Below are 15,800 nucleotides of genomic sequence, written 5' to 3'. Positions count from 1 at the left end.
TGAATAAGATCCAAACTCTATCAAATCCTAGAAAAATTTATAAAATCTGGTCATTTCAGTCTAAACACTCATACTCTCCTGTCCACTCATTAAGTTCCAGCTATACTGGCCCTCTTGATATTCCTGAAACACATCAGACTTGTTACTGCATCAGAACCTTTGCACTTGCTATAACTTTTGCTGGGAATACACTTCCCTCAGCTCTTTGATGCTTGACTTTTCATCTGACAGAACTCAGCCCAAATGACATCTCCTGAGATAAATTTTCTTTGACCATTCTTGATAAAAGAATGCCTCCAGGGCTTCCCTGGTGGCGCAGTGGTTGAGAATCTGCCTGCTAATGCAGGGGACACAGGTTCAAGCCCTGGTCTGGGAGCATCCCACATGCCACGGAGCAACTAGGCCCGTGAGCCACAACTACTGAGCCTGCGCGTCTGGAGCCTATGCTCCGCAACAAGACAGGCCGTGATAGTGAGGGGCCCGCGCACCGCGATGAAGAGTGGCCCCCGCTTGCCAGAACTAGAGAAAGCCCTCGCACAGAACTGAAGACCCAACACAGCAAAAATAAATAAATTAATTAATAAACTCCTACCCCCAACATCTTCAAAAAAAAAAAAAAGTCAAGCTGGAATCCATTTCAACATGGAATTGACAAATAACAATTCTCACCTGATACTAGTGATTCTTGTTTAAAAAAAAAAAAAAGAATGCCTCCAGTCTTATGTTTGTAGGTCCCTTATCCTTCTTTTTCTTTACAGCAAAAATTATGATCTGTAATTATATTAATTCATTAGTTTGCTTGTACATTTTCAGAATTCCCTATTATAAGAAAAGTTCCATGTAGGCAGAGACATTTTCCTGCTTGTTTGCTGATGTTTCTACAAAGTCTAGAACACTACCTGGTACACAGTAAATCCTCAAGAAGTATTTGTTGAATAAAATAGAATGACTGAATCTCCAATTTACAGATAAGGAAATGTGGTTCTGAGAGTTGGAGTCACTTTCCCAGAGTCTTCCAGGGTTTCTACAGATGTTCCTGATTTTAAATCCTACTGACTTTTGCAACAGCAAGGTACTGTCTAAAGAGATTGAAGTGTCAGACAGCAGGCAGGGCGAGATGACATGCAGGTGTTGGATTCTATCGTGGACACAATCAAAACCAAAAAGGCATATTGATCACACTTTCCCCAGGGAGCCCTGAATTGCCAATGGAACAAGATAACTTGAGAAATCTATTGATCTCCCATTTTTGTTATGCTGTACAGGTGACAAGGATCAATGGAGATTTGTACTCTTCTACACATGACCTTGCGACCTAAATTTGTATTTCCACCCCGATTCCCAAAACTTTGCAAAATGCACAGCTCCGAGTGCCCACACCTTATTTAACTTAGTGTCACCGTCTGTGACAGCTCTGCTTTCCCAGCTCCTGTCAATTCAGAGAAACATCTCCCCGTCCTCTCCTGCTTCCTGCACAGGAAGCTAGCATGCCCCACCCAGCTGTCCTCTTACTGAGCGTCTGACACACACATTGGCCCACAGCCCGCAGAGGGGCGGGGCTTCTGTCTCGGGTGGGGGGCTCTTCAGAAGAGATCTGAGGTCTGAGCAGCCCAACGCTGCTGAAGCACTAGCCCTCTCCCGGCCTCCTTCACTGAGCCTGTGCTTTCCTGCCTGCTTTGTCTTTCTTTTCCGGCTCAGCTTGGGACAGAGGATCATTCCAGAGGAGGCTCAGGTCTTGGATTTTAACGGCAGTGATGGAAAAACATGAGAATGTTTCCTGGATCTACCAAAAGTAACTGGAAGATCCATTCAAGAAATACCTGAACAACACTGATGACTACCTAGCTTTGCTCTGCGGGCCTCCACGCAGCCACCTCTTCCTGCCAGTGTCTGTGGTGTATACTCTGATTTTTGTGGTGGGGGTCGTTGGCAATCTCCTGGTGTGCCTGGTGATTCTTCGGCACCAGACTATGAAGACACCCACCAATTACTACCTCTTCAGCTTGGCTGTCTCCGACCTCCTGGTCCTGCTTCTCGGGATGCCCCTGGAAGTCTATGAGATGTGGCGCAACTACCCCGTCCTTTTGGGGCCCGTGGGCTGCTACTTCAAGATGGCCCTCTTTGAGACGGTGTGCTTCGCCTCCGTCCTCAGCATCACCACGGTCAGCGTGGAGCGATACGTGGCCATCCTCCACCCGTTCCGCGCCAAGCTGGAGAGCACCCAGCGGCGGGCCCTCTGAATCCTCGGCATCGTTTGGGGCTTCTCTGTTCTCTTCTCTCTGCCCAACACCAGCATCCACGGCATCAAGCTCCGCTACTTCCCCAATGGGTCCTTCGTCCCGGGCTCTGCCACCTGTACGATCATTAAGCCCATGTGGATCTACAGTTTCATTATCCAGGTCACCTCCTTCCTCTTCTACATCCTCCCCATGATGGTCATCAGTGTCCTCTACTACCTCATGGGGCTCAAAGTGAGTATCCAAGCTGGCTGCAACCGTTATGGCAGCATCCCTTCTTTTTTCTCTTACTCAAAGTTCGGAGAAACAATTAGAACTGGAGAAGTTCAGAATTGGAAGGGAGCATAGAGAAAAATAGGATGAGCTCAGAGGGGAAACTCGGAAGCTAAAGGACTGGATTCAAATTGGACAAAGAGTAACCACAACTATAACTCATTTCCTTTAACTCACCTTCCATTGTTCTTCCCTCTATACCTGTGGTTCTCAAACCCAGGTGTTCCTACAAATCACCTGGAAACCTCACTATGGGTACCCATGGGCAGGTCGCTCCCTCCAGGAAAATCTGATTCAGTAGGTCTGAGGTTGAGCCTCATTTTAAATAGCACAAGGTAGCTGCCCATGGAGAGACTGTTTCACACCCTGCTGTCTCTTTCCTGCCCTCACCTGCTTTGCCTGCATTGAAATTTTCCTCTGCACCAACTTGGTCTGAGTGTAAATTTTATACTCCAAGACAGATATAGTTTTAAAGTCAGACCCTTCTTTGTGGTTGCTTTGATCCTTTGGTTGAAATATCAGATTAAAATGTAAAAATATGGCCTAAGTGAGATCAACCTGGACTTCTTTTCAACAGGTGGAGACTGAGGGACGAGGAATTAAACAGAATACATAAAATAGATTAGAAGACAGTGTGAATAAGAGATGGCTGGAATTAATAGAATATTATTACTTAGTTTGCAACATTTTATAATTAGAGCTTTCTCTCCTGTGCTCATCATGGTAAACCGATTTCTTTCTTTTCTCTTTCTTGCCTTTCTCTCTCTCTCTCTCTCTCTCTCTCTGTCTCTCTTCCTTCCTTCCTTTCTTCTTTCTTTCCTTTCTTTTCTTTCTTTTTCTTTTTTCCTGCATCTGAATTGTCTGAAACTGTTGTTTTGCTTTTGATGAAGGTAGGAGTGAGTCTATATGATTCCTTTCCTGGTATATTCTGCAGCCAAATTCATAGAGATGAAATCTAACGATGACAATTTTATACCCATTTAATAGGTAGGTTGTGTAGGAAATAGTCATGAGACCACTCAGACTCCCAGGTCTGAAGCTCACATATAATATGCCTTTAGGTAAAGCCCCTTAATTCTTTCCTGGAGTTAGGTTTTACATTTATAAAATGAAAAGGTTACATCAGATCATATCTAAGGCTCCTGATAGCTCTAACAGCCTGTGATTCCTTAAAAAAAAAAAAAAGGAAAGGAAAATCTGTGAGTGGGAGCAATGTGAATTATAAATGAAAGGAAAACAAAGCAGACATCACATTCACATCATATGTACCAAGATGGCTCTGATACCATGTATTATGTGATAATTAATATACTCCCATCTCAGTGCATCTCTGAGAAAGGTGTGTGTCAGAAACGAGTGCTCCACAGATGGTCCTTTCAAATAAATACTGTGCCTAAGCAGAGTGGCAACGTCTAAGGAGAAAGAATAGATTTTAAGTACAACAGATGTCTGGACACAGGAGTAAATCTAATCAGGCAGAGTTATGCCAGTCTCCTGGAGGGCTGGCCCCTATAACTCCCAGAGACAAGTGTCAACTCAGAGTAGTTTACAGTCATCGTGTCTTTAGAAAGCCCTGTGTATCCAACTGTGGCGGAAAGGACTTCTGCAGGATTCCAAATATCATGAGCCATATGAGAAATATCCATCCCAAATTTATCAATACCATCTCTTCAAACAGCAAACAATCACTTGCCTTGGATCAATTTAGAGGAGATATTTAACTGTGAATAGGAAACACGTTTCCTCCTCCAAGCAATTAATTTAAGGGTCATTTTGTTTTGTTGTCATGAATCTACAGCTACCTTGTATCAGGAGCTCAGTGACAGCTCAGACAACAGCTTAGAAACCACCCTAGTTTGCTTTGTGTGTGTAGTGCAACTTACAGCATCCTATTCTCAGGAAGGATGAGGTGTTACCCAGAGGACACCAGGAAAGGAACTATTGCTTAGAATGTCACTTCTATAGTAACATATAATTTAAAGACCTCTAGACTAGGAATCAGAAGTAGGCCTTAGTCTGTGGCATTGGTCTCAAGACCTTTGCACCTTCTGCTCTATTTTTGCCAGAAATGTTCCTTCTCTCTGCTACCACAATTGTTTTTGCCTTTCTAACTCCCACTGATCCTTTAAATCATACTTCACTCACACTTCCTCCAGGAAGCTCTCCCTGATTCCCTAACTACCTGGTCCCTCTCTAGGCGCTCATGATTCTTAGCAATTTCCCATCATTGCATTTATCACAATTTATAATTCTATATTTGTGGGTTCCTTAACTTCTTCCTCTCCAACTCGACTGTAAGCTCAATGAATGAGTGAATGAGGCTAAATTATTTCCTTTATTGCTGGACTTCAGCTTCTCTACCTTCAAAATGGGAGACTTGGAAACATTGTCTCAAAAAGCCTTTTTGAGCTAAAAGATTTTTGAAGAGATTCAATCAATTCTGAGGAGTACTGACTCTCATGGCAAGTCAAAAGTTATGAACGACTGTGGGCCCTGTTGCGCTCAGAAGGCAGAAAACCAAGACTGATGTAATCCCAGGACCGGGGAAGAAGGAGGGGAGCAATATGTATGCTCAAAGCTGAGCAAGCAGAGCTGCTTCATCGTTACAGGACACAAGTGTCCACCGAGCTGCTCTCCAGGGTTCGAACGTAATGGAGTTGGGAAACAGGCAATCCCAGGGCAAGTTCCTTCCCACCTGGGAAGCTCTCACCTAGTCCTTTTATCTCCCACATGCAGCATTAAAGCTTGAGCCGAAGCGGATGGATTATGAATTGTAGCAGAATTCAGCCAGGACAAACAGGGTTGGACTGATTTTTTTTTAAATAAACAGATTTTGTTCAGATTATAGAGATATTTACACAAAAGCTATGATTATATCTTGGCATCCTAAAGCTATATAAATGAATCACAATCTATATAAATGAACAGCTGGTGAAATGATTTTAAGCAGTATAAACAACTGATCAGGATTATACATCAATCTGAATGATAATAAACCTCACGTCTCCCCTTCACCTTTTATCTTACGTAAAAATAACTAAAAGGAGTGAGGTAGGAAGAGTTCTGAAATTCCTATAGAGTGATGACAATTTTCCTCTCCTATTTCTGTAAGTTGACTTTTAAAGTGTTTAGGGGTGGGTGAGAATAATTAATGGATAAATATCTACTCTACCAAATATCTGAAGAGAAATGAAATTATTCAACAAGAAATAAAGCAGCATTTAATGTTGGCTAGACAAACGGTTTGGATTCTATTCTACTATGTCAACCCCTTCAAATTCTGCTGGAACAATGTATAATATGCATAAATATTCTGTTTCTGACTCTTCTTCTAGTTGGCTAGTTGTGTCACTGTAACCTAAGGAAGCTGAAATGTGATGATTAATAGACTCATAATTTTTCTTTTCAGGGCAAACTAAGCTGTACAAGAAGCCTGTTCATATAAAGATTGTGTGCGCCATTTGCTTGCTGTTTGATTTAAGGAAATTTTTCCCTGGGGTGGAGAAATCCCCAGTGAGAATTGTTAGAGCCACCGAAGAAGTGACTAACAGATCTTAAAAATCTTTCTTTGTTCTTGATTATGGACTGGAATCAAATAATAGAATAAGTATCTTGTAATAAGGACAAAAATTTTTAAATGGTGTGAAATCATTAGAACATAATTGAAGATGAGTTAGGAAGATGTGCAGTTTGATGCATTGCTCTAACCTTCAACACCAGTGGTTTTCTTCTCAGTGTATCTGGATGCTTCTTTGCATCAGCACGAGTACAGCTTGTGGTGAATGGCACCATGAGAAGGAGAATTTCTAGAAGGGACTCAGTAATACACATGAGTGGGCCTGCAGCTATAAATAAATATTTCATAAAAATGCCTTTCAAGTAAACCCAGGACAATAATCAGAACCACAATATATGAAACTTTTTTTTTTTTGGCCATGCTGTGCAGCTTGCAGGATCTCAGTCCCCCACCCAGGGAATGAACCCGGGCCATGGCAGTGAAAGCCTGGAATCCTAACCACTAGGCCACCAGGGAACTCCCAGAATCACAATCTATAACTTACTGAGTATCATGTGCCAGACATTGAGTTAAGAACTATACCTGCATTATTTTGTTTTACTATTATATTAATAACATCACCTTTAGTTCGCTCCCATTTATTCCTAATAACTGCACAATATTTTCCCCTATTTCGTTCAAGTTCTAGGTGACTCCAAAGGGTCAAATCTCACAGAACTTTAATCCCTCACTTTCTGAAGACACAGGTATATGTAGAGAACACCAATATATCCAAGAGACAGATGGCCAGTTTTGTTAATCATCCACATGGATACTTCAGGGCAGTGCAATGCTGAAAGCAACCTGACTTCTAGGAGCCTACATGTTTGTTAGAGACAGGATATTGATCTGTTGAACTTTGGAGGCAACTATTAATGATCTTTTCTTCCAAGTCTTATTTAATTTTAAATACCTTCTCTAAAATATTCTGTAGGGACTTCCCTGGTGGCACAGTGGTTAAGAATCCACCTGCCAATGCAGGGGACATGGGTTCGAGCCCTGGTCTGGGAAGATTCCACATGCCATGGAGCAACTAAGCCCGCGAGCCATAGCCACTGAGCATGTGTGCCACAACTACTGAAGCCCACGCACCTAGAGCCCGTGCTCGGCAACAAGAGAAGCCACTGCAATGAGAAGCCCATGCACTGCAACAAAGAGTAGCCCCCGCTCGCCACAACTAGAGAAAAGCCTACATGCAACAATGAAGACTCAATGCAGCCATAAAGAATAAAATAAATAAATAAATTTATTAAAAATAAATAAATTAATTAAATATTCTGTAAAAATGCCATCTAGCCCAGGAAGCTCACTGCATCTTAGAGCATTCTGTTCCACTGTTGCACATAACCACACTAATTTCTTCTCTATCTTGAATTGAAATATGTCTCCCTATAATTTAATAAATTGATCCTAATCTACCCTGAGACTATATAAAACAGGTTGAATTTTCCTTCCACTGATGGTCTTAGTTTGTCAAGACTTACTACATTGCTAATGAGGGAACTCCAACTCAATCTGACAAAATATGAAAGAGAGCATAGACCTGAAAAATCCAGAGGGAGAGCTGGCTCTTGGGGAAGATTAATCCAGTAAGACACACAATGTCAGCAAGGACTAACTTTATTTCTGTTTCTTTGCTCTTCTTTCTATGGTATTGGTTTCAACCTCCAAATCTGCATAGCAGTCCACTGGTGGCTCTAAGCACATTCCTTATGGTGAGGAAAAAACCAAAAAGCTCCCTCTGGTAGTTCCACTAAAAGAGAAATGAAACTTTCATTCCTAAATGTATAAGCAAATATCTGAAATCTCATTGGTCTCAATTATCCAATCACTGTGACTGAAGGATAGCAGCTAAGTTATCTAGGGACTAAACCTGTATCTGGAGGTGGGATCATTCCCACCCAAATTAATGACTATGAAATGGAGAAGGAGTAAATCCACTAGGAAGATCAGGGCACGATTGGTAAGAGAAGGGGAGAATAAATGCTGGAGAACCAATCGGCAAATATATACCATATTATCTTCTAGATATATGATGGTAGTTTATCATGAGACCTTAAAGCTTTTTTTATCTGGCTGACTATCACCACAAATTAGAAACATAAGAATTAAAGAGAAAAAATTCACAACTAGATGAATGATGTAGATCTTCAGTGGTATGTGAGTTCAGAGAAAGGAGAGGACAATGGGCTACAGTGGCCACAAAAGTCTTCCAGGAGTAGGTGGGACTTGAACTGGGCAAGAGAGATGGCATGTACAGGAAATGTTAATATTTGAAATTTTCAGATGCTACTTTAAGGATCACCATATCTTCCAACAAGGAAGAGTATATTTTAACATCTAAACTCAGAAACACATATACCCTTATGGGTAATATTTGTAAAGCAGAGTTTCCCAAATTGTGCTTCTCAAGATGGTACCAGGTGTTCCACTGAAATGCGTTGGGAAGGGTATTGTTTAGTCAAAGAAGCACTATCCCCTTTGAGGGTGGGAGATGTGGGATGTGCAAGGTAGGGGTGGAGGAAAGGTGATACATTGTCCCCCATGGAAATGTGTAAAGTCCATTAGCATTTTAAGGCTCTGAGATGACCCAAAATAAAGACTATAAACTTCATGAAGCAGAAATAATACCTGTTTTTGTTTTCTACTGCCTACCCACCGCAAGGCAGAGGGATGTCATTCTTTTTTTTTTTTTTTTTTTTTTTTTGTTGTATGCGGCCCTCTCACTGTTGTGGTCTATCCCGTTGCAGAGCACAGGCTCTGGACGCACAGGCCCAGCGGCCATGGCTCACGGGCCCAGCCACTCCGCAGCATGTGGAATCTTCCCGGACCCGGGGCATGAACCCGTGTCCCCTGCATCAGCAGGCGGACTCTCAACCACTGCGCCACCAGGGAAGCCCCGAGGGATGTCATTCTAATAGATGTCTAATAGTTATTAAATAAATGAATGGATGAATGAAAAAGCCTATCTAACATTTTTTAACTTCAGAATTTCTTATTTTTCATGGAATATCTATTAATATGCTACAAAACTAGGGTTCTACAGAGTAGCATAGGATAAATGGTTGCCTGGAACTTGGCCACAACCATCTATCCAGTTGAGTTAGGTGACCTTGATCCAACTCCACCTCCAACTTATTGTTAAACATATTCTTACATGTTAACAAATTCTTACAGTTCTTTAAGTCCAGTTTTTTGTCTGCAAAATGAGTGTTAGAGTCACACTTCTCAGATCTTAATGGGAGGAAAAAATGTTTCCCTTTCTTTATATCTCTTTGCATTTCTCTTGCAGCTGAAGAAAGACCAACCCCTTGAAGCAGATGAAGTAACTGCAAATATTCAAAGACCATCCAGAAAATCAGGCACTAAAATGCTGTGTAAGTCCTCCATTTTGTATTTTGCTTGATGGTTAAAGTAAAGGAGTTATATTTGGTATTGATCAAGTACTGCTGGGATCTGGATCAAAATTCTTCTGAAGCACAGTGTCATGTTCTGATCTTCCATGGCTTACTCAAGCACCTAGGACCTGTCTATTTTGTTCTATTTTCGTGTTTTTTTTTTTTTTTTTTTTTTTTTTTGCGGTACGTGCGCCTCTCTCTGTTGTGGCCTCTCCCGTTGCAGAGCACAGGCTCCGGACGCGCAGGCTCAGCGGCCATGGGTCACGGGCCCAGCCGCTCCGCAGCATGTGGGATCTTCCCAGACCGGGGCACGAACCCGTGTCCCCTGCATCTGCAGGCGGACTCTCAAACACTGCGCCACCAGGGAAGCCCTCTATTTTGGTTTTTAAACCTCAGAATAGCACTCTAAATCGCAACCATTGTAATACACTCTGTTCAATGCTTCGTAAATCATATCCACTCTAAGAGCCTTTAAGTATCTCTTTTCCCCCCTAAAATGAGCAGGTGGTTCTTAACCGATTTTGTGTTATGGGTTTCTTTAAAAATATTGTGGAAACAGTGAATTCTCCGCTCAGAAAGTGTACAAACGAACATACATCAAATGGTTTACAATCCATTTCAGGGGGATCCTGAACCCCCTGATACCCAAGTTTGGACTCCGTGGGATCTTTTACTTCCAGGATAAGGACTTCTGGCTAAGAATCCTTCTAAGTAGTCATTCCTGCTATGACATTGTATGATTTTATATAAACGGTGCACTCTTTTATATAGATAAGATATTTTAAAACACATCCAGGCACTGATCCACACTCTCCCAAAAGAATGTTATAAAAATATATGATCCAACTGGTCTAATGAGATACCAATCAATTAGAGAAAGGAGGTTTATAATATACTTTCCAAGTCACAGCGTGAAAGTTGGAAGAAACAAATCCTCCAGGCGAATATGCATATGAAACACTCACTGTAACTACGTGATGTCTATGAACGAAAAAAAAAAAAAAAAAAAAAACCCAAAAACCTGTGAGGTCACTGTATGTCTTTTCAACTCTACTAATCACCTTCTTGAAATTTTTTAGCCCCTGTTAGCACCTGACTTTCCCTACTAAGAAATCTAGTGTCTTCAATATTTCTCCCCAATTCTCTTTGATCATAATCTCTCTGATCATAATCTCTCACAAAAGGACATGAAGTGTACTCACATTATAGTTACAATGACAAAATATACTGTGAACTATTTGCCTTTGGGGACAGAGAGTTTAATTATAACACGAATTAAATTTTTAACTAGAGGGAATTGTAGGCAGTAGTAAGCAGATTAGGGACTTTTTCTTGGGAGGTAAATTCAGAAGAATCTTCCAGATATTCCTGAAACCACATCATGCAGGCAGAAAACTTACTCTGAGTATTTTAATGCCAACAGGAAACATATGTACTATTTACTATGCAAAACATCAAATGTGCTCTTGAGTACAGAGAATTGTAAAATGAACACCAAAATACCCATCACCCAGCTTTAAAAGTTATCAGCTCATAGCTCATCTTGTTTCCTCTATATCCCTGTCTCTCCTTTAGCCCCTACTAGATTATTTTGAGGTAAATCTCAAGCCTCGAAAGGAAAGGAAAGGAAAGTATTTTACAAATTCAGGAGAGAAAAAAACATACATGTTTATTTTTCTGGAGAATAAATGCCCCTTAGAGAAACTATGGTAGCACCAATCTCTGTCTTGGGAGCTGAAAATAAGAAACTGGAAGGTGCAACTTCCTGTAAATCTGTAATCATTTCAAAATAAATGTAAAAACAAACATAAAGGAAGTGGAAGGAATTCCGTGCTCTAGCAATTTATAATATAATAAACACATCCCCATTCCAGTCCTAAGATGCTTGTATTATGCTCATGGTTGTTCGACCTTTCTCTTTCCCTTGGTGACTTACAGAATTTTAAATGATTAAAATCATAGAAACTTCTAATTTTTTTCTAGAAAAACAAGATAAATTCATACTATACTTCATAGTTTGTTATTAATCTATAACTTTAAAGAACACCAAATTGCTTGAACACAATCATTTTACTTATATATCCAGTTTATGTGATTCCAACAGTCTACTTGCAACATAATTTATTTTCCACAATAGAATGTTTTCAGAACTTTGACTACATTCAATACTATTCTAAATATCCTGAAGGAAACTTACATTACACAAGAAATCGTTTACAACCATATGGACAACTGATTCACAATCCTATAAACTTCATTCTTATGTTTACATATCCTATGTGGAGTCTCTTTAGGATCTAGTTGGCCTTTAGCAATTATAACTTAACAAAGATGGAGGGGAAATGCTAGAAGGAATGGATGAACTCAGTGTGGGCACTGTATACCTATTCTCGCTTTGACTGCCATTAATTCTCCCCTTCATCATCCTTTTCCAGTTGCCTTGGTCTTAGTGTTTGCTATCTGTTGGGCCCCATTCCACATTGATTGGCTCTTCTTCAGCTTTGTGGAGGAGTGGACTGAATCCCTGGCTGCTGTGTTCAATCTCATCCATGTGGTATCAGGTAAAATTTAGCTTGTTTGGGTGTACCACAGGTGTCCAGGTAACTGCAGCTTCTTCATCTTGCTTAGAGCAGTAGGTTCTATTTGTATATACCAATTTATCATGGGGATCTGCCATACTGTAATGAAGACACTAGATTTTTATTTTATTTAAGTATTGATTAGGTATGTTACAGGTTCAAAAGAAATACGCCATATTACTATTTGAGACACTACTTTATGAAAGACGTCAACTCTAAGCTTGATGATTACAGCAGGAAAATGGTCAAAGGAATGATTCCTTTGGTTTTCCTTTCAATGGCCATGTGATTTAATTGGTTCTTATTTATTAAACATCCATGTCCCTGAAATCCTGTATTGTCTTCAGCAAGTGTTAGACCCTCATGAAAGTCAGCCAGAGGGTATTCATGGGGCCTCAAGGTCTGCTTTTAGGCTACTTTAATGCTGCTTGTTAAAGACACCACAGAATATGAGAGAGAGTGGTTGAAAGGTTACTAAGTCAGGGGACCTGGATTTGTATCTCAATACCACCATTTATATTCTGAGTGATACGGAGAATATGGATTCCTTCTTGCCAAAGTTTCCTCAACTGTAAGGTGGCAATAATTCCTGCTCTATATACAACACAGGCTGATGGTAAGAAGCAAATAAAATAATTGCTATTGAAGAACTTTTTAAGCTGTAAAATGCTATAGCCTATCTTCTACAACCATCACAAGTTTGTAAAGTAGATATTATCATCAACATTTTATGGTTAAAAAACAGTTCTACAAAGAAGAAATGACTTGTCCAAAGACACTCAGTTGGCAAATGGTAAAAACAAGGTTCAAGCCTGAGTCACCTAACTTCAAGTTCAGGGTTCTTTCCTCTAAAATGGAGCAAAGAATGGCCACCTGAGTCTTTCTTTCTCAGTCAGTGTAACTATTAGTCTTAGGGTCACACCGCTTCTATCCCTCTACCTCTGCTAGTCACTGGATGGTTCTATGGGCTCTTTATCAAAGACATCATTAAGGAAGAAAGATAAGATCAATTTATGCAAGTTAAGCTCCAGATGTGCACAGAACAAAAACAATAGCATTCATATGCATACTGAATACCATATATATTATCTATTTTCTACAACCATCTTTTTTATAATCAGCAGGGCTTGTGTACAGTTTATACCTGGACATTAGAACTTTCCTCCATGTTAAACTATTTATTATTCTGGACAAAAAATCAAAACTGTTTATAGCTCTGATCTTTGTGGTTAGTCTGAGAAAATGGGAGTGTTTAAATAATATATACACTACTATATATAAAACAGATAACAAATAAGGACCTACTGTATAGCACAGGGAATTCTACTCAATACTAGAGTGGATATATGTATATGTATAACTGATTCACTTTGTTGCACACCTGAAACTAACACAACATTGTAAATCAACTATACTCTAATAAATTTTTTTAAAAAATAAAATAAAATAAATTATTCTTTAAAAAAATTGGAAAACATACGAGATCACATGAGGCTTGATCTACACTTCTCCAGAGGCATCAAGACAACCAATTCAAGATTCCCAAGTTGTGCATTTACAATAACATTTTCCTGTTAAGATGTAATTTCTCCCTTCCCCACCTTGCCAACCAGATGATGTCTAAACCTCTTAAATGCTACCCCAGAAATGGCCCCAACTTGCCTTCTGACCCTCAAGTTATAGTATTTTCATTCATAAACCATGTATTGAATGCTTGTCAAACTGGTGAATCAGGGATTTCTGCACGTTCTGCATTATTCTTGCACAATAATCATTCTATAGCACACTGGTGCACGCTAAGCCTTCTACTTGCAGCACTCTCTCCTCTCTTCCCCAAGATCTCCTACCCATTTCATGGTCTCTCTAGAGTCCAATCACCCCCATTAAATTTGTCATGACCATTAGAGTTCTTGTGTTTATGCCATTATGTGGATTTCCATAGCATGACTGTTGGTATCTCTTTTCTTAACAGATACTGTTTGGTATCATCCTTTTGTTAATTACTGAAGTTAGGCATAAATCTTGTTCTGCAATATTATTCCAAGTCCTTGGAGAACAAAGTCTAAATCCACTACCTTCCAATGTGTCTCAAAGTCGTATAATGAGTTCAATCAGTATTTCTTTATTGAACAAATTAACAGTCTATAGAAATATTCCCCTCCTACACTCCTCCCTGCCCAATTCTGTCCACAGGGCATATGGCACTCTGAATGTCCTGAACTATATAAATGAGGACAACAATGAATGTGTTGAGGACAGCACCTATCGCTTGTTTTACATTCTTATTCTCAGCCCTTCTGTAGACAGTATCTCACTTTAATCCTCACAATAATCCAGGGAGGTGAGTTTAAAAGGTATCATCATTCCCATTTTACAGAGAAAAAGAAATTGAACTGCCAGTTCTGTCCAGGGTCACAGAATAAGCAAAGGCCAAGATCAGAAACGAAGTCCTCTGATTCTCAACCTTAGGCTCCCCTTGGGCCTTGAGAAAATAGAATAGAATATGGTAATAAAGGAAAAGTGTATATCAACCAAGAAAATGCCAGTGTGCAAGACATTTGGTGGAGAAAACAAATGGAAAAATACAAATATTCAATAAGGTTGGAAATAAGGTGGGAAGAGCCATCAAGGGGAAAGGCTAGGTAGGGAAAGGACATTGGGGAATACTTCTTTGAAGAGATATTTAGCGTTTTAAGGACTCTCAGCAGAGACTATGCCTTGACTGATTTACTATTCTTCCATTACCTGCAGTTTCAAATTATAGATTTAAGCAAAACTCCAATGAGATAAGAAAACATCTCTCTTTCCTCTGATACTTAAGCACCTCTCGTTAATGCTATGGGAACATGTTCTTTGATTAAACGAGTTGGCATCAAAGGAAGTTGCCAAACATCTCAGAGAGATCTCATGCGAGCCTCAATTTTTCCAAGACTCTTTCATCTTTCTGGGTTTGAATCCTAAGTACACAGCTGGTAGATCTGTTCAGAGTATTTTGTATTCTCAATTAGAGTCTTATGTATATTATCACTTCCAAACGAGGCAATCAAAGGGATTCAAGACCTTTGTTAAATATTTATGCTTCTCCCTGTCGTACCTCTCCCCCAGTTTCTCCTTGGCATGTCTCTTAATCCCCTGCATTCCAGGTGTCTTCTTCTACCTGAGCTCAGCTGTCAACCCCATTATCTACAACCTACTCTCTCGCCGTTTCCGAGCAGCATTCCGGAATGTGATCACTCCTTCCTGCAAACAGCGGCACTCCCAGAACCACCCCCAGGGGCCATCTGTGCAGCAGAACATCTTCCTGACAGAATGTCACCTTGTGGAGCTGACTGAAGATGTGGCTCCCCAGTTCCCTTGTCAGCTGTCCATCTGCAGCTCTCATTTCTCCACAGCCCTCTCTACTGGACAGGCACTAAGAAACAAACTCTCAAAGAGTTGACATTCCTCTATGGCTCCACACTAGATGGAGGGACATCCCATAATTTACGCCTTCCTATATGATATTAAGGAGGTAAAATGACCCTTAGAACTTATATATCCAATTCTAGTTTTTCTTTTTTTAACAAATGTGAAAATTGCTACTTAAATCTAGATCTAAAACCCAGAACCTCCTGATTTTTAGTTAGCTTTCCACTATCTTAACTGCTTCATGCCCCTTTATTAGTTCATGAAAAGAACATGACTAGCAAAGCATGGCACCTATACTTTGAGTCATTTCCACTATTGGGAATGGTGTGTTCTGTTATTCACACTTTGA

The 15,800-nt window shown here is 40.2% G+C and overlaps 1 protein-coding gene across 1 annotated transcript; it reads left to right on the top strand.

Annotated features, from left to right (window-relative positions):
- Positions 1-1,754: 1,754 nt before the first annotated feature.
- On the top strand, positions 1,755-15,482 carry LOC307070057 (neuromedin-U receptor 2-like; the record flags this gene model as incomplete). The annotated part of the gene is given in 6 exon segments (XM_079728660.1): positions 1,755-1,793; positions 1,797-2,237; positions 2,241-2,471; positions 9,359-9,443; positions 11,900-12,025; positions 15,187-15,482. Coding segments are annotated over 6 exon segments (1,218 nt in total).
- Between the last annotated feature and the right edge of the window lie 318 nt (positions 15,483-15,800).

This window comes from Hyperoodon ampullatus, assembly GCF_949752795.1.
Source record: "Hyperoodon ampullatus genome assembly, contig: scaffold_536, whole genome shotgun sequence".
NCBI classification, from domain to species: Eukaryota; Metazoa; Chordata; class Mammalia; order Artiodactyla; family Ziphiidae; genus Hyperoodon; species Hyperoodon ampullatus.
This window is presented reverse-complemented; position numbering and strand designations above follow the sequence as displayed.